The 21,960-nt window shown below is 41.9% G+C and overlaps 1 protein-coding gene across 2 annotated transcripts in view; it reads right to left on the reverse strand.

Moving 5' to 3' along the window:
* The window catches only part of fbxl16 (F-box and leucine-rich repeat protein 16), a 30,188-nt gene extending 15,411 nt beyond the window's left edge, over positions 1-14,777 (reverse strand). The window contains exons 1-3 of one of the 2 annotated variants that reach the window (XM_025906668.1): positions 14,336-14,777; positions 4,897-5,010; positions 1,177-1,882 (exon numbers count right to left, since the gene is read on the reverse strand). In XM_025906668.1, coding sequence (XP_025762453.1) covers positions 1,177-1,875 — 699 coding nt within the window. In that variant the 5' untranslated portion in view covers positions 1,876-1,882; positions 4,897-5,010; positions 14,336-14,777. The remainder of the gene's footprint in view (positions 1-1,176; positions 1,883-4,896; positions 5,011-14,335) is intronic. The other variant, XM_003457929.5, reaches the window with a different exon arrangement.
* Positions 14,778-21,960: the final 7,183 nt, after the last annotated feature.

Genomic DNA, 21,960 nt, shown 5'->3' on the forward strand with positions numbered 1-21,960 from the left:
AAGGCACTTATTATTATAAGGTAAAGACCCTGCAATAATACAATCTACATCTGTGCTCAGATTAATGAGATGGATGAAAAAAAACTCAAGCCCACAATCTTTCATTCTCAGTATACCATGTGTTAGAAAGCTGTGATTGCTATTACTGGCACACTGCCACTATGTGTAAGGCCAATCAATAAGAGTGATCAAGAGAACCATAAATTCTGATCTAAAAGCCAGTTTTTAAATATCTAGTAATCATCCAATCACTGTGGGGTCCTCCCACAGGACAGTGAAAGGTGTGAATGTGAGTGTGTATGGTTGCCCGTCTCCCTGTGTTAGCTGATACAGGCTCCAGCACAAACCTAAGCTGACCATGAAGTGATCAACTGTCTACCTTCTGTGTTCAAGAAACCTAAAACTGGACCTCTGTCAGCAGGGCAAAGACCATCGATCAATCACGCTTCAACGATCAACGTGAGAAGTCAGCTGTCTGAGCTAACGCATATACGCAAATACAACTGAAACATTCTTTATGCAAAATCCATCATTGCTCCACTCATTACTGGCACATCAATCCCATGTTTCATGCAACAGTTGTCACTGGTTATAAGTCTTTATATTTTCAGCAAAAAGAGTCTAATTCACAGACTTTTATAATATTGTTACTGCAGTAGTGTCATCAGCAGTGATGCCTTAAATTTCAGGGCTGAAACTGATGTAAAGACAGACACAGTTTGGGTATAACAGCTGCCAGTTATTTAAAACCTCTGTTTCGCTGGTTACATGTCACCAGTTTGTCTCAGCAGAACACACATGCTACTGAAATGTTCACTGCATAAAAACACACGAGGTTTGTGTCAGGGAAAGTGAGCCAAAGATTGTTTATCTGGAAACAAAAACTGTATTCGTCTTCAAATAAGGGTTTAGCATGAACTAAACGAGGAGAAGGAAAAAAGCAGTTTATAAAGATCAAACACAAATGCAATTTAAGACACGAGGGAGTAAAATCTACATTTTTAATGGCTCGATCCACAAATAGTGATAATAAATTGGTACATCAATGGCGGTGCTTTCATTGCTGATGAAACTGCGAGGAAGAGCTGGAATGGCTCCACTCTTGCAGGTATGGCTTGGACTACTTTAATGCTGCAGGCACACTGAACGTTTTATTCCAAACACACTGCCACTTACCTCCAAACCAGCATCTGTGATTGTGGACCTCTTGAGGCTGACTGACCGAACACCCTTCTTGGACAGCGGGTAGTTGTCAATGAACTCACAAATGTCAAGGTCTGAAACACCGACTAAACAGAACGACTGAAATCCACGCAGAGCAAAGGCCTGGAGGCTGACAAACTCCTTCTCCCCATTGGGCAGTAAGGTGTACAGCTCCTTAGCATGCAAGATGGGTGTCACTCCTTCCCAGAACTTAGGCTGGTACAGCACCTTGCGCCACGTCTTGCACACCTGCGCCAGTACACATTTCTCCGCTGTGGTGAAGTACCAAAGCAGCCGGTTGAGCAGCTTCTCATCCAGAACCAGCTGGCGCTCCAGCAGTACAGGTTTGGGCAGGGTGAGAGGAGGGAGCTGGCAAAGAGCCGGTTTCAGACCCACCAGAGGTTTCCCAGGCTCAGAGGGCAGGAGAGGAGCTGCAGCGTGGGGCATACCTGGACCATCCAGGTGGTGATGGTGGTAGGATAGAGAAGATGGTGGAGGAGGAAGGATGGAGGGTACAGAGGAGGACTGACACAGGCGGTTCTTGGCGGCAGGCGTCCCCTTGGTGATGCTTGCACTGCCCAGGCCGTTGGGCTGGCTTGGGGGCAACTTCACCATACCGTTACGAGTCACACAGGGGGACTTCAGTTCACTCGGTGTGGACATGTTCAACATTGGGAATCTGGTGAAAGAAAGCAAATGCAAAGAGCGCCATTAAACACTGAAAAACTGGAGACAAATTTACAAAGGAATGAAAAATTACTAATCTAACACATTTCTGTGGAAATGATTATGAATTTAGATTTAAACAATATTCAGATTTACAGGTCTAATACATTTGAGATCACTTTAAACTATTTAAACTGATATTGCAGATTTATTATGTGGCATTTCTTTTCTTTAATATCTCTGCTGTCATGGGCGCCAGTTTAGCTCACTGGAATAAGCAGATGACCACATGCTGCACGGCTGAGAGCGGCCGGCCCGCGGCGTGCATGTCTTCCCCTCTTTCTTTCCTGTCAGTCTTCACTCTCCCGATCAAAAATAAAAAGGCCCAAAAAATATGACTGCTTTCGTTGTGAGCAGAGCTGATGCTGTGCTGTTTGTCTAAATATATTGTTTCATTTATTGTGCTTCAAGCTGGGCCTTCCAGGAAGAGCACGGGTGCTGAGGCGTGCGAGGGACAGGTGTGTTTCCTTTGGCACCGTGCTCTTGATCTAAGCCAGTAACTACAGCTATACTCCTAAACATTAGTTTCATACAAATTATAGTAGTTACCATAAAAGTTAACCAAACTGCATCCACTGTGAAAACTCTCACATCTTATTTGAAAGCTCATTTTACCCAAATGATGTCGTAGATTTTCATAAACAGAAGCTTGTCGTGTCCAATATTTTGAATTTGCTGTGTGTTTAAAATGGCACACATTCTGTATGAAGTCAGGTGGAATTCTTTACAAGTCCTGTTTGCTGGAAACAGAGATGCTTCACCTTCAAAGTAAAGGCTGTGCATTTAAGCAGCAACTGTATAACAAAGTCCTTCTGTTGGTCCAGGCAGCAGGGACAGCAGTCTAAACTGAGCGGCCCCCTACATCTCCTCAGCCCCCTCCTCTGCCTCCTCTGGCAGGACATCATATCATAATCTCAGTGTCTACCCTGGGCTTCCCCTCTGCAGGACGTGTCCATCTAGAGGCATTGTAGTTAGACACTTTTACCACTTCAACTGGCTCCTTTCAGTGTGTCTCTGTATCTGGGAGAGCTCAGAAACCAGGCTTATATCTGTCATCTCATTTTTTCAGTCAGTGCTCACAACATTTGAGGAGCAGAGCATAGATCAGATGCTAAGTCCGCAGCTTTGCTCTCTGTTCACCACGACAGACTGGTACAGCATCCACAGCGCTCCTCCATCCTTCCCTCACTGCTTAAGAAGACCCAGAGATACTCCCACAAGACCACCATGGCCTCTGATCACTGCCCAGTCCATACTGCACTAGAACCTCATGGCCTTTCTGTGGGAGGAGGGTCCACAGGAGGATTGACCTATGTAGCTGTCCCCAAGACCTGGCTCTAGGGTGGGGCATGGATAACCTGGATCCAGGTGAGTTAACATGTTTCAGTGTGAATCACACTTTGCTGCCCAGGACCAGTCTGCCCTCAGAGAACCTACCAGGGCAGGTATTACTGTAACATCTGCTACTGAGGAGGTAAGTCAGTTGTAGCTCAGGAGTTTAGACTGGTCATCTACTAATCAGAAGGTTGCTGGTTCAATCCCCATCTGCTGTAGTCTTGTGCGAGATACTAACCCTCATGTTACGTTTGAAACGTATAAGTAACCCTGTTATTTGAACACTCAGCCGTCTCACTAATGTTTAAAAGAACTTGACATGATATCTAAGTAAAAGACAACACAGTGTAAATGAGTGTGGCCTGTTCCATGTGCCCTCCCTGTATCAGTAGCATGAAAGCTCAAACCACTCAGTTATACAACATGGTGACTATGGTGCTTCAGATGCACAGCACTATCTCCCTCTACTAACACAGCTAGCTGTGATGCTATATGTGCATGTATGCACAACAAAGGCACTTTTCAGTAAGAACACATTGTGCATTTTCTCACTTTCATGTCTTGTCAGCTCCTCAGCAGACTGGCACTGCCTCTGCAGTAGCATAAACAAAGTTCATCCATTACATAATACGCCAGTGTTGTCAGCAACTGTGGCTACAGCGAGCACAATGAAATGTTTCAGAAAGCAAACACTTCAGAGTAACGTCAGGAGAACCCATCAGAGCAAAGCAGCTGAAACAGTCACTCTGATATCACAGATGCAAAGTTAACCTTAAAGACTGCACAGATAAAGCAAAATGATGCTACACACAGTCTGCTGTGCCACGTAGCAGCAGTGCTAAACAGAGTTTCACTGATTCACATGAAATAGCCAGGTCTGTGTTGAAAACGAGATGTTTGATGAATAAATAAAGGATCGAAACAGGAAGAGACATGCCACTCTGTGATGGTCAGTATCAAACTGTCTGGGTGTGCATCACATCATCACTGATCACAGGAAGGGATTGTTTCACAGAGGGTTCTTTAATTATCAGTCTTCTCTGTATTATTGGAGTCTTTACAATAGTAAATGTTTTTAAGGTGACTGTTGTCGCAGTTTGGTGCTATATAAATGAAGCTGAAGTGAATTAAATTATCTTGACATTTGTCCCATATTACAGGCTTCTCTCTCTGAAAGCACTAAATCAGAATCAGAACAGGAAATGATGTGGGTTACAGTTGCTCCACGACAGTAACTGTAACAGACTAAACTATTTATGTTACAGAGTTTACAAGGTTCCAAAAAAGCACTAATATATACAAATCTCTCAATGAAATCCAACATTCCTGAGTAGAGGAAACACACATATTGCCATGAAGGTGATATTTGCAGGAAATGTCAGTAATCTGATCCCTCACGTGTAATTCTCACTCAGCATTATGAACTGTGGGTGCAGCTGTGGAGTGTCTGTTTCAGTTTCCCACAGTACTAGCTGATTAAAGAAAGACTACAATAAAAAAATAACAAAATGAAAGTACATGAAATATTGTATATTTGAAACAACTGCAAAGAGTTTGTGTGAAATAATTCAGGAAATATAGAAAGCACTTTTAAGCAACTGTTTGATTTTGTGATATATAAATAAAATTGACCTGACAGCCTGTTATCCATCAGTTAGTCGGGGCCTTTCTGTGTGGAGTTCACATGTTTCTCTCCCATCTGTGTGGGTTCTCCTGTTAGCTACCCGACCCTCCACCCTGTGACCACTGATACAGGCCCATCAGTTAAAAAAGGGATGGATGGCATTCATGCAAAAACACAGAATAAAATAAATGTCTTTAATCCAAATTGTGGAGTAGTATTAAAAGCAGGGGTAATACAAAGGCATCCAATCAGCAAACCAGACAGAGCACATAAAGACTGGGCAAGAAGGAAACCAGAAAGCCAAACTAAACTGTAAATAAAAATATTAATACATGACTGAGAATAAAGCACAAATAACAGGTTGAGGCTTTAAAGAGTAAAAAACACGAGGAAAGGCTGAAAGCTCGACACAGACCACCTGTTGCTGCATTTCTTAGAGGGTCCTGCTGCTATCTCTGTTTTTCCTTAAAAGAATAAATCTATGTGCCAGGCATGTACTCCATGAGGTACACACGCTCATCTGCTTACTAACACATATATCTAATCAGTCAGTCACCTAGCAACAACTCAGTGCACTTAGACAAGGTCGAGCTGACCTGGTGAAGTTCAAGTTGGGGACCAGAATGGTGATGATTTAAGTGAATGTGGTTGGCTGGTGTTTGAGAAACTGCTGATCTGGTAGGATTCTGCCACACAGACATACATGACGTCACAGAGATGGTTTGAAAAAGAGAAAATATCCAGTGCAGGGAGAAAAGGTCTTGTTGATGTCAAAGGTCAGAGTACAACTACTAGCATGCCACTCCTATCAGCTAAGACCAGGATGCTACAGGTCAGTAATCTGAGACTGTCCTTAACACCCACATGACCACAGCAGGAGCTGTGAAAACTATTAGGACTCTTCTGAGAAACACAGTGACACAGGCGAGGGTAAATGCACGTGCATGTGTGTATGCACTGTGTATGACACCCAGTGACTTTAACCAGACAGGCTCTAAGAAATTCAAAGAGCTGAAGGAAAGGAGTGCAAAATTTAGATTCAAATAAGGCTTTGGTTGTATGACAGTGTGTGATGTCTTAGTGTGTTTGTAGTATGTTTGTTTGTTGTTAGACATTAAAATAAATCTAGATATTTTAGTCCCTGCTTGTTGTGTTGACACGTCTCTACAGCATCGCGTGGCGATCTGGGGCAATTCCTCTGGACTGGCAGACTCGGGTGGACCAGACCCCCGAACCCCCGAGTACATGGGGGGGTCACACTCTACAGCCTCTCTGGGAAGGACTATGCCAGACTACTGGAAAGTACAATTTGTCTGTAAGTCGAACCTCAGATACGTCCGTGTTGTGGGACACTGGACCAGCTCTCTCTCCTCTCAAGGAGATTTGAGGGTGCGTGGGATTTTGCCCAACCAGTCTGCATGTGTTTTTTGGACTTGGAGAAGGCATTTGACCCCAGTGCTTTGTGAGTATGGGGTCTGTGGCCCATTGCTACAAGCTGTTCGTTCCCTATACAACAATTTGAGGAGCTTGGTCCACGTTGTTAGAAATTAGTCCGACTCATCAGCAAAGCTCTACCCTCACCTATAGTCACAAGCTCTGCGTAGTGACTGAGAGAACGAGGTCCCACATATAAGTGGCAGAAATTGCAGAAAGGGTGGCCAGCCTCCCCTTAGACATAGGAGAAATTCCTTCATTCGAGAGGGGATCAGAGTAGAGTCGCTACTCCTTCACACTGAAAGGAGCCAGTTGAGCAATTTGGGCATCTGGCAAGGATGCCTCCTGGGTGAGGCGCTCTGGGCATGTCCGCCTGGGAGGAGGATGGATGGATAATAATAAGTAACAAATATAAAACTTTACAGCAGTTTTACAAATGAGACATTTTTATCCCCCGAGGCACTGATAATATTTTTAATGAGACTTTACAAAAAGTAAAATGACTTCAAATACATGTTACTGTTATTAATGTAATTGACTTCCTCTGCAACTCGACCAAGCTTTTGTAGAAAGAAGTTCATCTTGCTTATTTTCAGTTATAATATCCTGTAGCAGCAAAAAGAAAGTGCTGAAATTAACTAAGTGAATATAATATTGTTAAATATTCTTCTTCAAACAAAGGCCCTGCATTAACATTAGTTATATCTGCTATATCCCAGTAATTATGGTAACTTCAGTATATTTATTACTGCCATACAACAACTTTTTACATTTTTTTCCCAAATGTAAAAAGTCCATCACAATGTTGGACTTTTTCCCTTTATGTTACTTTTTTGAGGTACAGACGTGTTTGTTTGAAAGAAAATATCTGTTATAAATCATTTTGACACCCACTGTAAACATCACCGTCAGTCAAAATATTGTTTATACCTATCTTTGAATATCACTATAGCGGATAATCATTTCAATAGCAAAATGGCAGCAGTTTAATATTCATGGCAGAGCACTGGACATTTCCATCTTCTTACAAACTGTCAGGTCCAAACAGATCCGAGCATACGAAGGGTCTCATTTACTTTTCACTACCAGGGTTTGATGATTCCTTCTGAGTCAGCTAGCCTGAAATAACCAAATCTGACCACAAACCCTTTTTATATTCATCTGCATTACCACAGTGGAAATAATCACAACATCACAAATAAATAAATGGACAATATTGTCCTGAGCGAGGCACAAGGGACAATTATTTTTAATGTTAGTTTTTTATTTTTTAATAAAAACACACCGACTGTGTGCTTTTAAATGAAGGCACAGGTCCATACCAGCTTTATTTATACAGCACTTTAACATGAAACCAGGCTTCACAAAGTGCTGTACATATGCAAACAGCATAAAGAAAAATAAAATGAAACATAGTGCCAAAGGCTTCAGCAAATAAATCAGTTTTAAGAAGAGAAGAGGCCTGCCTAGCATGCACGGTCACCTCTAAAGTTATACTTAGTTTCTGGTACCTTAAGGAGCTGCTGATTGGCCGACCTAAGGGAGCAGGCAGGTGTATACATGTTCAAACACTTTCTGACAGAGACCCTAACCTGCTCACAGGGCTAATCTGAAGGTTATTGTATTTAAAAAGGGATAAATAATAAAAATTACCTAATGTCATGAATATCTCTGCTGAAGATGTTGTAAAACAGCGGTCCCCAACCCCCGGGCCTCGGACCGGTACCGGTCCGTGAGTCGTTTGGTACCGGGCCGTGAGAGTTGAGGCTCAGGTGTGAAATGTATGGTTTTCAGGGTCTTTATCGGTTTTCAGCGTTATTCTGTTATCGTTTTTATCGTTAACCCGGTTTTCCTGGGTCTTTTCACGTATGTTATGAATAAATCTTCTTTCGGTACCGTTACTAGTTTTATTTTTGTTGTATTTATCTGCAACACCTAAAGGCCGGTCCGTGAAAATATTGTCGGGCATAAACCGGTCCCTGGCGCAAAAAAGGTTGGGGACCGCTGCTGTAAAATATAAGTTGTTTTTTTTTAAGTTTACCCAATCTTTGAGAGCCCAGACCTGCCTATTCACATTTATGGTTGTCATATTTTTGTACATGTCATTTTAGTTGTGAATCTTTTGCATTTTTCATACTTTGATTTTCTTCACATGTGCTGTAGTGAAAACAATCCGTAAAGGTCAATGTGATCTAATTCTACTATAAGGAACCAACAGGGAATGACGGGGAGTTGACACACGGGTCTGAGATGGAGAGCATGCCTGACTTACAAACTACTTTATGATATATAAGTTCAAACCATGTTTCAACATGTCTATCAGAGCTGTCCATACAACACTGTTAAACTTTGTTGTTGAAGTTTTACTTCAATGTTAAATATGATCAGTTTCTCTTTATTAGTCGACTATGTAGCAGTCTTTAAGGGTGTTGTCATTACAATATTCCTTAAAAGCCTTTACTTGTCCCAGATATCGTCCAATCAAAGATGGATTTCAGCTGCTGTCAATCAGCTACAGAAATCTACACGAGTACAGGTGACAAACAATCGTCTTATGGCCTCTGACTGTGAGCTTGTCTCTGCTGCACTGAGGTCCTGTTAGACCTTGATGCAGGATTCAATGCCATTAATGACTAAAACAAACTGCTGTTATTAAAGGAAATTCATTCCACTGATAAATTCCAGTTTGTTCGTGTAAACGAGTTGCTTGAGTCCCACCAGGTTCTGTACTTGGACCGATACGTTTGACATGATATATTCCTCTCCCAGGACGTATTTTTTACAAACACTGCTGATTATCAGAGGCTCAAAACCAACTAGAGAAAAGGTGGATTCTGTTCATGTGGATGTAGTATTTTCAGTGAGTTTTGATCAATGATCATGAGAATTATATTAATGATTAAGGAACTGACCTCACAGCCCATTGTTCCTTCAGTGGGCTGGTTTCAAGCATTGTGCAAATGTCCTGTTTGTAAGATTGAGGAAACCTGCAGTCAGCTGAGACTGAAGAAGTCACCTGGATGAAATGTTTCTCCCACTGAAAACGTCCAGATGAACAGAATCAACCTTTTTTCCTTACCTGCATGATTGAGCATGCATCAAGACAACTAGAGAAACTATCAAAAATTCTAAATATTTTTGTTTTCATTTCTTATTCTTACACTCTATACTTTTTTTAAAATTTATACGGTTGAATCCCTTGAGATGCTCTGCTAAACCTTTACTGCAGCCACTGTCAGCTACTTGTTTGTGGTCTCTCTCCTTCAGTTTGTATCCTTGGGTAAAATACTGAACCTCAAATTTGCTCTCTGAGCAAACTGCATCCTCTGGAGTATGAATGAGTGTCAATGTTAGATAGAAAGCACTTAGGTGCAGAAAGAAGTGCTTGTGTGAATGAGGGGACCGCACATGTTGTATAAAGAGTGCTCAAATAGAGTAGAAAAGCACTATAAGAACCATTTACCATTTACTCTGTTGGGTAGAGCCAACAGAGTCATGAATGAACTGAATAATGTGAGATTAACCACATTTTTTGGAAAGCTGAGTTGAATTTCACATGCCACACCCGGGCCTGACCTTCTGTCAGACCTGCTGAATTAAGAAATCACTTAAATAGAACCTGGTTTTGTAACTTTTCTATGGAAAGAGTTACAAAACCATTTGTAAAGCTTTAGTAAACCACATGGAGAAAACCTGGAACGGTGATGAACCTTTCCACAAGTGGCCAGACTAACAAAATCACTCCAAGGCTGCATCAACAAATCACACAAGAAGTCTTGAAAGAACAACATCTAAAGAACTGCAGGCCTCAATTATCTTATTTAAGGTCAGAGGATAATATTTTTTCCCAAAGGACAAAAATGACCAAAAAAGGTCACAAAGGGTCATCTTAGATTTGCCAAAGAAAAAAGACTTTAGGGAAAAAATTCTGTGAAACTGAACTTTTTGGAAGGTTTGAGTCTTATTCCATGTGGTATAAAATTCACACAGTATTTCATAAAAAGAACATCATGCCAACAGTGGTAGTGCGATGGTCTGGGGCTGCTTTGCTGTCTCAGGACCTGGAGAGAGCTAGCTGTAACTGAGTGGTCTCGTCAAAGGCCGGACTTAAATCTTAAATCTGATTGAGATGTCAAAGCGTCTCAGGCTGTTCATGCTAGAAAACTCTCCAATGTGGCTGATCAACGTTGCATTTTTTATTTAATCATGTTGTCTCTGTCTAATATTAAAATTTGTTTGATGACATGAAACATGGCAGTGTGACAAACATACAAAAAAAGGCAAAAAGAAAAATTCAGGAAGGGGGCAAAGACTTTTTCACAGGACTGTAGCCATGTACACGTCAGAATCCACCGTGCTATTTCTATCAGCAGTCGCATCATAAACACCAGTGACCCAGGTCCACTGGAACTGTTAGATGCTTTTTTGGCTTTCCTGTACTGAGTGTAACCTGTGGTTTGCACCGTGTTGTAAGCCTTTCGTTCACATGTCTTGATGGTAGACTGTGATAGTGATACGGATCAGTGCTACTGACTTAGATTTTGTAAAGACAGTTTTCTCATCCAAGGAAAGAAGTGTGAGATCATTCACTTTAATTATCTTCTGTGGTCTTTGTGTGCATTCCTTGTTAAGAATCTATCAGATGAAACAGGAATTTTTTGCCATGTCTCGAACAGTTTTGGTTGGTATTTCTTGTGATGGCCTTCTTAGCACTGACATCTCTTTTGACCACATATTGAGAGCTTTGGTGAACAGCTGTGAAATACGAGTTCAGCATCTTCTCTCTCTACTCTACGTTGTGTCCTCATCTCTCTTTCTCTCTCTTTCCTCTGAGCTGCCAACTGGTCAGAGTAGATAACTGTTCACCTTTAATATGAAGAGAGGGAAACAGATGTGCTAATTCTGCTTTGGATCAAAAAACCTACAATATAAAAGAATACACGTGATCGTACTGGTCTGTGAATGGCTTAAACACCTTTCATCGCCATGTAAATATGTATGTTTGTATTTCTCCCATGTTCATATACATATAAACTAATGCAATACTTTTGTTATAAAGTTAGGATGTTATTATCAAAAATTCTGGTAAAAGCACTACAATCTGAAAATTGTGACAACATGGGCAGCCAGAAGACCAATGCAGGCAAAAGACGTGCAGCACAGAAACAGCGGACCACCAAAGGGTCGGATGTTTTTTAGGTAACCTATGGCAGAATGGGGCTCAAGGAGAGGCAGCCATTTGCTGCATGCACTTGGAAAAGAGACGCCAGACATAAAGATCAAACCGCAAAACACACCAAAAAATGATGGCAGAGAGTAATCAGTCACATTCAACAGTTGCATGTAAAAGCCTGGGGGATATAAAGAGAAGTCGTGAGCGTGAGAAGCGGTGTGTTGGAGCAGGACAGGAGCCGGGCAGCTGAAAACTCTAGAAACTATAAGTACAAGCTTCTAAGAGCTCTGTTTGGGTAATATGGTAATAACATATATATTCTGGTGGGGGCCACCCACTCAGGAGAGTTTATGTGAGGAGAATAATTTGACATTCAATTCTAGGTTTAACAAGAAGCCAATGAATTGAAGAAGGGGTTGACTTTTCCTCGAGCGACATGATGATAAACCTGCCATCAGCATTTGGGGTTTTTGTCTGCTTGCTTTTAAATGAATACAGGGTAAAATGATACATGCAGGGTCAAAACTGTGCAGACGCAATCTGCACTTTTCTAATTATTCTAAATATTCTTAACTATTTAAAACATCTTTCAGTATCCTGCTCTGTCTGCACACTCCAACCTGGGTTTGCCACTTATTTGTTCTTAATTTTAATAACTGTACATTACTCTGTTTTGGTAACTATTGTCCATGATGTAAATATGTAAAAATTGTGTGTGTTTCTGTTCTGTGTCCTGTTTATGTGTGTGGGGTTTTTTTTTTTGTTTGTTTGTTTTTTGCTGCTGTTACAACCAAATTTCCCCCTGTGGGACAATTCAAGGATTCTTCATTTCTATTCTAAAGCACAACTTAGATTTGGTCAAATGTCCCTTTGGTAAGTTTCCCTTAAAATAAATTTTTAGTAGCCGAGTTTGGGTTAGTTCAATATAAATGACTGTATTCCCTGCACAGACTTAATTTTTTAAAGTACTGTTGGTTTAGTTTTTTTAACCTTTATTACGACAGAATAGTTGAGAGTGGACGGGAAAGCTGGGAGAGAGAGCAGAGGAAAGACATGCAAATGGTCCAAAGTAGATCCAAACTCGGGTCTCTGCTGTACCTTTGTGGCATATGGGTCGCTTGCTCAACGTTGTGAGCTACACAACCAAAAGTCACATGCTTTTATTTTGGAAAGGTTATTCCACAACTTCCGTATGCCATGCTCCACAGCAGGTGTTTCTGCCTTGCTGATACACTTATTCAACTGAAGTTTTGACGCTGAAGAATTCTGTCTGTCTGCTTCAGTGGATCAGAACATGTATCAGCCCCATGCCTAGCAGCCAGTACAGCTTTCTTCAGGTTGATCGACTCACCTCGACTCCTCCAAACATTCTCACCATAAAGCTTCCCTTCAAAAATGACTTTTCTTTGTTCACACGATCAACTATAAACTTTATAAAGTGTCAGGTTTAGATGGTAGCCTCTCATTCCATGGTGATGTAAACCTTGATGGACAGTGGAAAGTGACATATGTTTCCAGTTCATGCCTGGCATGTGCAGATTGGTTTCTGGGCTGGACCTGAACCAGCATCTTCTCCACTGAGGCTGACAGTTTGGGCCTTGGTCGAGTGGCTCCTCACACACACTCTTTAATAACAGCTTCACACTAAGACAGTGCCGACCTGAGTAAACCTACAATTCTCTTTTTCACGTTTGTTCATACAGAGAAAAGTAAGAGAACGTCACCAGGAGGCAGACATTGTAGAATTAATCACTAAATTCTTATTACATGTTGATTTTTGTATATTTTTGACCCTGTGTTCTTTTATGGACAAAGAAAACCAAATAATTACCATTTTTAAGCGCAGTCTAAAGTGTGTGTGGAGCATTCACTGTAGAAAAAGAACAACTCAAAGCCCAATATAGCCAAAACATTTAAATCAATGATGAGTGTAACTTAACAAAACTATTGTTTTGTGTTGCTATGTGTGAATGAAGTCATGTGACACATCAGGGGTGACCCATGCCTGAACAGCAGAATCCCTCCCAGTGAAGCCTGCAATGGTTTAGTTGTTGTCAGATTAAAGGAAATGAGTGCCAGCCTGAAACGGCCTTTATATCACTACATGTAATAAATCACTGTTTGCCATCTTGAAACTACCTGTTTTCTGGTGAACTCTCATGATACCACTGAGATGGTTTTATTCGATAACATACACAAGTGAAAAACTTGCATGGGTGTGGATTTGAAAGGATGTGGCCCTTTACCAAGAATGACCTAACAACCATCCTGAACTGCATTATTGAAAGATGTCCCACACATTTAAATTCGAAGCGAGCTCTTGGTAGCAGGCTTTCCTAACATACTGCTTTTTCTAAATTTGACCTACTTAAGGAGCCTTTAAAATACGAAGCGCAGAAACGCGTAGCCGGCCCACAGAGAATGAAGAAGAGCTGACAGAGCATCATGGGTGGAACCGGGGGACAGCAGCAACACAAAGGAAACATTGCAGTCCAAATGGATTCCTAAAGCCTGTTTCATTGTTAAACAAACAAGAACGAAAGAGCGTGCGTCATTGACAGACGTTGACGTCATTGTGTTTGTTAACAATACGCAGCTCGATGCGGTTGATCAGCTCCGGCTCCTGAAGGCCTCACCGTGCACACAAAGAACTAAAACATCCACCGCCATTCACCCACATCACCCTCTTCCTGCAGTCTCCTCTTCCTCGCTGTGCGCGGAGGAGCTGCGGCGTGGATGCTGCTGCCATAAAGTAACGCCATCCATCCATCCCCGCCACACACACCTACACCCTGTGACCACGGACACATTTCCCTCGGCCGGCCCTTTTCGCAGTTTACCTTGTAGATGAAAAATCACTCGGGCATTAATCCATGATCAGCTCGTCGCTGTCGCTGCCTCGATCACGGTTCTTCCACCGGTGCGGCGCAGAATGGGCGAAATAAATAATTATTACGAGCTGATCCTGCGTCCAATCGCCGAGCTAAAGATGCGCCATAGACAGAAAACCACATTCGGCTCCTCTGCAAAGTCGTTCGCATCCAAGCACAAGAGCTTGTCTATTGTGTTTTCGATCGCCGAGTCCTACAGTGGCCCTTTCTGTCTCGTAATTTCTCCTCCACACACACATGCACACACGCAGAGCGGAGAGGCTCAGTCTCATTTAAAGAGATAGGCGAGGGCAGCTGGAACAGCAGCGTGCACAGAGCCACCGTGTCTGCTTCTTATGTAACCCGAGGAGCAGCAGCTTCTGCATGCTGCACACTCCGAAAACTAAACACCAACAGCTGCTTTACCTGTGCCCGTGTGTGTATGTGACTGCTACCTGAAGCAACAGCGCACGTCATTCAGCTGCTCGAGGCAGCAAACTTCACTCAACCACCATTACTGTGGAGGACACACAAAACTGTGCTTAGGCCGCTCATATGACACAGAAGTTGGAGCAACATTAAACAATTTGCTAATGAATAAACGTGTGAAATAAGTAGCGAGTTATTTAACTCTCCACCAACTTGGTGACTCCACATGCTCCGACTATTACAGCATTTGTAGGAAGATGCTCTGTGAAAAACTGGTGTTTGACCTTAAGAAACAGTTAAGGCTGCCACAGTTATCCAGATGTCAGTTCAGCAGGATACGCGGATTCTCGTTTTGCAGTCTTCTGGTCACTGATTTGGGAAATGCACTGATCCTTGGAAGCTTTTACTTTATGCACTATGAGGGATGTACTAAAATGATTATCTTCAAAGATAGCATGGACAGGGGGTGAAGAAGAAAAGGAGAAGAGAAAAGGGACGCTAAAAAGTGGCAGACATATGCAGTCCTACTTTTAAACTTGAAAACTCGTTACTACAGCAACGCAGTCTTAGTTCAAAGGAAAACTACTTGAATATCATGTAAGGCCACAGAGCACGGACAATACACCTTCACTAGAAGTTATAATAACATGTAGCAAGAAAAGTGCACAGTTTATCTGAGCAATGGGGAAACTTGGAATCCTGCCCATTGCATCCATTGATTTATCATTTCTATGTTATTATGATTTATTCCTTAATATTCCAGCCCAGCACACTTGGACAAATGAGCAGGCAGCAAAAACTGACTTCTTTCCAGTTCACAGAGCCCTTAAATTTGTAATCTTAATTTCAGTTATATTTATCTAGCTGTGCTTGAAAGGATCATGACATCTGACTCTTAATATATGGTGCAAATACATTTCCTGATTACAAAACCTGAGGTTTGTCACAAACAGTGAGTACAAATTCAATAGCACTTTAATACTGACTGTAGTTTTGGACCAAGAAGCTGGGTCCAGCTTATCTATAGAGTTTATTGGAATAACTACTTCCTACTGGGAATGCATCTCTTTAAAAGCCGTGCTTTGATAAGGAAGTGACGCCACGGTAGACTCTCCTCCTGTGTTTGATCTGTCCAGCCACTCTCCATTTTCTCCCTTTTTCTTTATTGCTGTGCCACTCTCTCAGTCCAAAGAGGCAGGGAGCTGGAGAGCATTCTATTTTTAGAGTCCTACAAGCCTGTTCAGCCTCCCACCCACTTTGGCACAAAGAGATACACCCACATAGATGCACACAAAGCGTCAGTAGACAGTGCGCATTCAGGCACAAAACACAAAAGGTTCCATTTTACTGTACAAAACATGTACCGACACAAATACACACACGCACACACAAAAAGTCAATTAAGGCAGTTGTACAGTATTAAAAGCAAAGTCTTATAAAAACCTAGAATCAGACATGCACACACCATAGCATTAATAATGCAGGGATTGTTAGCGGAAAAAGACAAACACTCATTGTATTCTATAGAGGGGGAAGGGCTCCCACTGTCAGCAGCTTCTGTAAGGAATCCATCCATTTGTGTGTTTGTGCATAGTAGCAGCAATAGCACCAGTAGTGCACAAGGCGCTTTATATTGTAAGGTAAAGACCCTACAGACCCTACACCCCTATGAGCAAGCACTTTGGCGACAGTGGGAAGGAAAAACTCCCTTTTAACAGGAAGAAACCTCCGGCAGAACCAGGCTCAGGGAGGGGCGGGGCCATCTGCTGCGACCGGTTGGGGTGAGAGAAGGAAGACAGGATAAAGACATGCTGTGGAAGAGAGACAGAGATTAATAAAAATTAATAAATAAATGCAGACAGGTGTATAAACACAGAACTATATGCTTTAGCAAAAAGGAAAGTTTGAAGCCTAATCTTGAAAGTAGAGATAGTGTCTGTCTCCTGAATCCAAACTGGAAGCTGGTTCCACAGAAGAGGGGCCTGAAAACTGAAGGCTCTGCCTCCCATTCTACTTTTAAATACTCTAGGAACAACAAGTAGGCCTGCAGTGTGAGAGCGAAGTGCTCTAATAGGGTGATATGGTACTACAAGGTCATTAAGATAAGATGGGGCCTGATTATTTAAGACCTTGTATGTGAGGAGCAGGATTTTGAATTCAATTCTGGATTTAACAGGAAGCCAATGAAGGGAAGCCAAAACAGGAGAAATCTGCTCTCTCTTTCTAGTCCCTGTCAGGACTCTTGCTGCAGCATTTTGGATTAGCTGAAGACTTTTCAGCGAGTTTTTAGGACATCCTGATAATAATGAATTACAGTAGTCCAGCCTGGAAGTAATAAATGCATGAACTAGTTTTTCAGCGTCACTCTGAGACAGGATATTTCTAACTTTAGAGATGTTGCACAAATGGAAGAAAGCAGTCTTACATATTTGTTTAATGTGTGCGTTGAAGGACATGTCCTGGTCAAAAATGACTCCAAGGTTCCTCACAGTGTTACTGGAGGCCAAGGTAATGCTATCCAGAGTAAGAATCTGCTTAGATACCATATTTCTAAGATTTTCAGGGCCGAGTACAATAACCTCAGTTTGATCTGAATTAAGAAGCAGAAAGTTAGCGGCCATCCAGGTCTTTATGTCTTTAAGACATTCCTGCAGTTTAACTAATTGGTGTGTGTTACCTGGCTTCATGGACAGATAGAGCTGCGTGTCATCTGCATAGCAGTGAAAATTTATGCTATGTCTTCTAATGATGCTGCCTAAGGGAAGCATGTATAATGTAAATAGAATTGGTCGTAGCACTGAACCCTGTGGAACTCCATAATTGACCTTAGTGGATGAAGAGGACTCTCCATTTACATGTACAAATTGGAGTCTATTAGATAGATATGATACAAACCACTGCAGTGCAGTACCTGTAATACCTACAGCATGTTCTAATCGCTCTAATAGGATATTATGGTCGACAGTATCGAACGCAGCACTGAGGTCTAGCAGGACAAGCACAGAGATGAGTCCACTGTCAGAGGCCATAAGAAGATCATTTGTAACCTTCACTAAAGCTGTTTCTGTGCTGTGATGAGCTCTGAAACCTACTTAGTTTTTTGAATGGATGGACTTGTTGTCATGGTGTTCTGCAGATTTCCAGTAAATTGTTGTTGTCTCAAGAAAAACAGTGGTGTGGTAAAGTATATACACCTTCCAACAACAAATTATACGTATAAAATATCTAAAACTGTTTGACAACATATTGTTGTTATAAAACTGTCTTATTAATTATATTCCGCACTCCTACTACACGAGTGATGAACAGGATGGGCAAGATTTGTGAAATGTTCCAGAGTCTACAGAGCTTTTCAATTCTTATTGTGATGGGAAAACACTGGTGTCATTTTTAACATGAATTTGTGTAACTGTGCTTAGTTTTTAAAGACATCTGTCTCTGTATACCACAGCCCCATATCAAAGGCTCAGAAGTGATAACTGAAAAGCATCCCCTTCCACCTACAACACACACACACACACACACACACACACACACACACACACACACTCTGTCTCTCTCTGAAGGTTGTGACTCCATCACTGTCATGTTCCACAATAAAAGATTTTGCATTTTAATACAGCGGCTTTACAACAAAGTGCAGACCACTGATTACACTCAGGAACAGAAGGACCGGGTTCGAGTGGCAAAAACCATTTAAAGAGCCTGCATGGTGCTGGTAAAATAAAAGGTGCCAGGATATCAGTCCAGTCAAGCATGCTCTTTCTGTTACAGAAGACAAAGAATATCTGAAAGCTGCAGTAAGGGCCTGGGCAAAGCCTCTCAAGGAGCAAACAACATCTGGTGACATCCAGGGGCTCTGGACTTCGATTGATTACAAAGCAAATTATTAGAAACAATCCTATGTAAAAGTATTTTAGTTGTTTGCCCACTTACTTGAACCTCTGAAAAGGAGTCCTTTTTTTAAACTCAAAGTGCACCTCAGTCATCAACATCTTGATTGTTTCATTTAAAATCCACTGTGTTGGAGCACACAGGCAAATTATGTTTAAGCTCTAGTGTATTCATGAATTACCTGAAGAATCGGCATAAAATTAAATCTAAAACACGATTACATTAAATAATATTGCTTTGTACTGCCTAACTCTGCTCCATCTGAAAGGATGGGCTACAACTCTATCAGAAACACTTGGAAGGTCACCTTTAGTGTCCATTCACAGGTTTACTCAAGCTGTTCTTCTGCCTTACAAACAGGCAGTAAAAATTGAAAATCAGTATTCAAATGTACATGCCTAATACAAAATGCTTACTCGGGCAATAAAAAGGAAATTTGCTTCTTTTTTCACCACATCCATAAGCATAAGCATTATTAATATAATAACAAAAAATGTTTATTTTAAAAAAGGGGGGGGGGATGGTGGCAATTAGTTTGGTGTTTTTATCCCTGGGTCATCCTACACTTTATTTCAAATTAAGGTTAAAAAACCTGCTGTGGGTCCAGCACAGCCCACAGCCCTGTGCTGATGGGACATTATGAAAACACGTCATAATTTAGGTTTGAAAATTCTACATATTGTATTCAGAACTGCATACAAATGAGTGTCCACTGAATCACAGTCAAATATATGTGAACTCATATACAAGCATGCACTGCAGTGGAGATGACTCAGCCACAAGCATTGCCATGGAAACACTGCCTCTTTGCATTCAGTCTCTTAGTAACTGTGCAGTTGCTGAGGAACAGACCACTGTGTAGTTGTGTGTCTGTGTGTGTGAGTGTGTGCACTGAGAAATGATGTAAGTCTCTGGCTCAGTATTTGGGTGGATTCTAAAACGAGTGAAAGTGCAAAAAGAGTATATAATATATATACTTTATTTCTTTATATATTCATGTTTAAAGGCTTTCTCTGAGATTCCTCAGGAAAATAACCATCTAGCTACCAGTCACCTGGCCCAGTATGGACTGGGCCAGTGCCAAGTGCTGTTGGTGTTTTGGACCTTGTCAAGCCTTGCCGACAGCATCCTCCCCATCTGCCACGTCCTCTCCAAGATGCTATACTTGTGTACACATATACAGTGACCTCTTCCAAATAATGTCTTTTGTTATCCCATGTTTCATCATCAGGTTGTGACCAAACTCTCCAGTATCACAGCGAAACGTGTCATAGACATGCTGCTGCCATGTTCACTTCACGCTTTGCCTCTCCAAAGCATCAAATGGACACACATGCACAAGTTCAATTACTGCATGCAGAAGTTGCAATACCAGCAGGGGCAGATATATATTTAATACATTTAAAACTATGTAATCACCATTGCGCTAGGCAGCTAACATGCATTTACGTGTAAATGTGTTACAAATGTCTGTTTAATTGCCTTCCTGTGATTATTAGGATGTTGGCTTGAAATAAAATATCTCCCTCTGCTGATACTGCAGCTTACTGCAACTTCTGCACGGGTCTCTATTTGACGCTTTGGAGAGGCAAAGCCTGAAATGGACACAGCGGATGCACAATGACACTATTACATGTTTTCCCATGATATCAGGTTGTCTTGTTTCTCTTGGTTGTGGAGTCTGCTTTGCCAAAGGTGAACCATGACAAGGCAGGGCCAGAAAGATTTCAGGTCTGTGTCAGACAGCTGCTACATGTCCTTGCTCATATTTTCACTGTCCAGAATATCTATGTCCTCATGTTTCACAGCTATCCACAGTTATGTGTTTTGTAAGAATGGCAGCAGGAGAGCAAAGCACTCACATTAAAAGCACACATGCTAACAGAACTGATCGGCTGGTTACTTCAAAAAATGATAGCAACAAGGTAAATAATAGAAGTAACCAATAGTTAAATTAGATTCAGTAGATTCAAAGAGATTTAAGTTTAATTAAAACGGGCTGAATACATTAAAATAAACAAACCAAATGTCTTGTCTCACCAATGTGCTGATCACTCTGACATGAACAGCACACCCAAGCTGATCCCGCAAGTGTTGAATGGGTTGAGGTCAGGACTGCAGGCAGCCCATTCCACCCTCTCCACTCAATAATTCTGGAGATAGTCCCTGATAAACGCTGCGTTGTGGAGCCGAGCATTGTCATCTTATATGATAGAATTTGGTCAGACTGTGGAGATATGGGATTGCCACTGGTTGCAGAATCTCATCTCGATAGCCTCATGACAAGGCTTGTTTTTCCAGTGATGGAGTCAAAATCTGTTACCACTGAAGCCATCAAAACTATGAATGAACACATGTGGAATTATGTAGTAAACAAAAAAGTGTGAAATAACTCAAAACATGTTTTATATTTCAGATTCTTCCAAACAGCCCCCTTTGCTTTGATTCCTGCTTTGCTCACTCTGGGCGTTCTCTCCATGAGCTTCATGAGGTCGTCTCCTGAAATGGTTTCCAACAGTCTTGAAGGAGTTCCCAGAGATGCTGAGCACTTGTTGGCCCTTTTGCCTTCACTCTGCGCTCCATCTCATCCCAAACCATCTCCATTGAGTTTAGGTCAGGTGACTGTGGAGGCCAGGCCATCTGGTCAGCACTCCATCACTCTCCTTCTTGGTCACATAGGCCTCACACAGCCTGGAGGTGTTTGGGGTCATTGTGCTGTTGGAAAAATAGCAAACCAGATGTGATGGCATATCACTGCAGGATGCTGTAGTAGCCATGCTGGTTCAGTGCGCCTTCAGTTTTTAATTGATCCCCAACAGTGTCACCAGGAAATAAATCCCACACCATCACACCTCCTCCTCCATGCTTCACAGTGGGAACCATCCGTGTAGAGACCATCGTTCACCTTTTCTGCACAATGACACGGCAGGTGGAACCAAAGATCCCATATTTGGACTCATCACACCAAAGCACAGATGGTCTAATGTCCATTCCTTGTGTTTCTTGGCCCAAACAAATCTCTTCTGCTTGCTGCTTTTCCTCAGTCGTGGTTTCTTAGCAGCTAGTTGACCATAAAGGCCTGATTCACACAGTCTCCTCTGAACATGTAGAGATGTGTCTGCAACTGGAACTCTGTGTGGCATCTATCTGGGCTCTGATCTGAGCTGCTGCTAACTTGTGATTTCTGAGGCTGGTGACTCGGATGAATGTATCCTCAGCAGCAGAGGGGACTCTTGGTCTTCCTTTCCTGGGCGGTCCTCATGTGAGACAGT

Source organism: Oreochromis niloticus, linkage group LG4 (assembly GCF_001858045.2).
Source record: "Oreochromis niloticus isolate F11D_XX linkage group LG4, O_niloticus_UMD_NMBU, whole genome shotgun sequence".
Classification (NCBI taxonomy): domain Eukaryota; kingdom Metazoa; phylum Chordata; class Actinopteri; order Cichliformes; family Cichlidae; genus Oreochromis; species Oreochromis niloticus.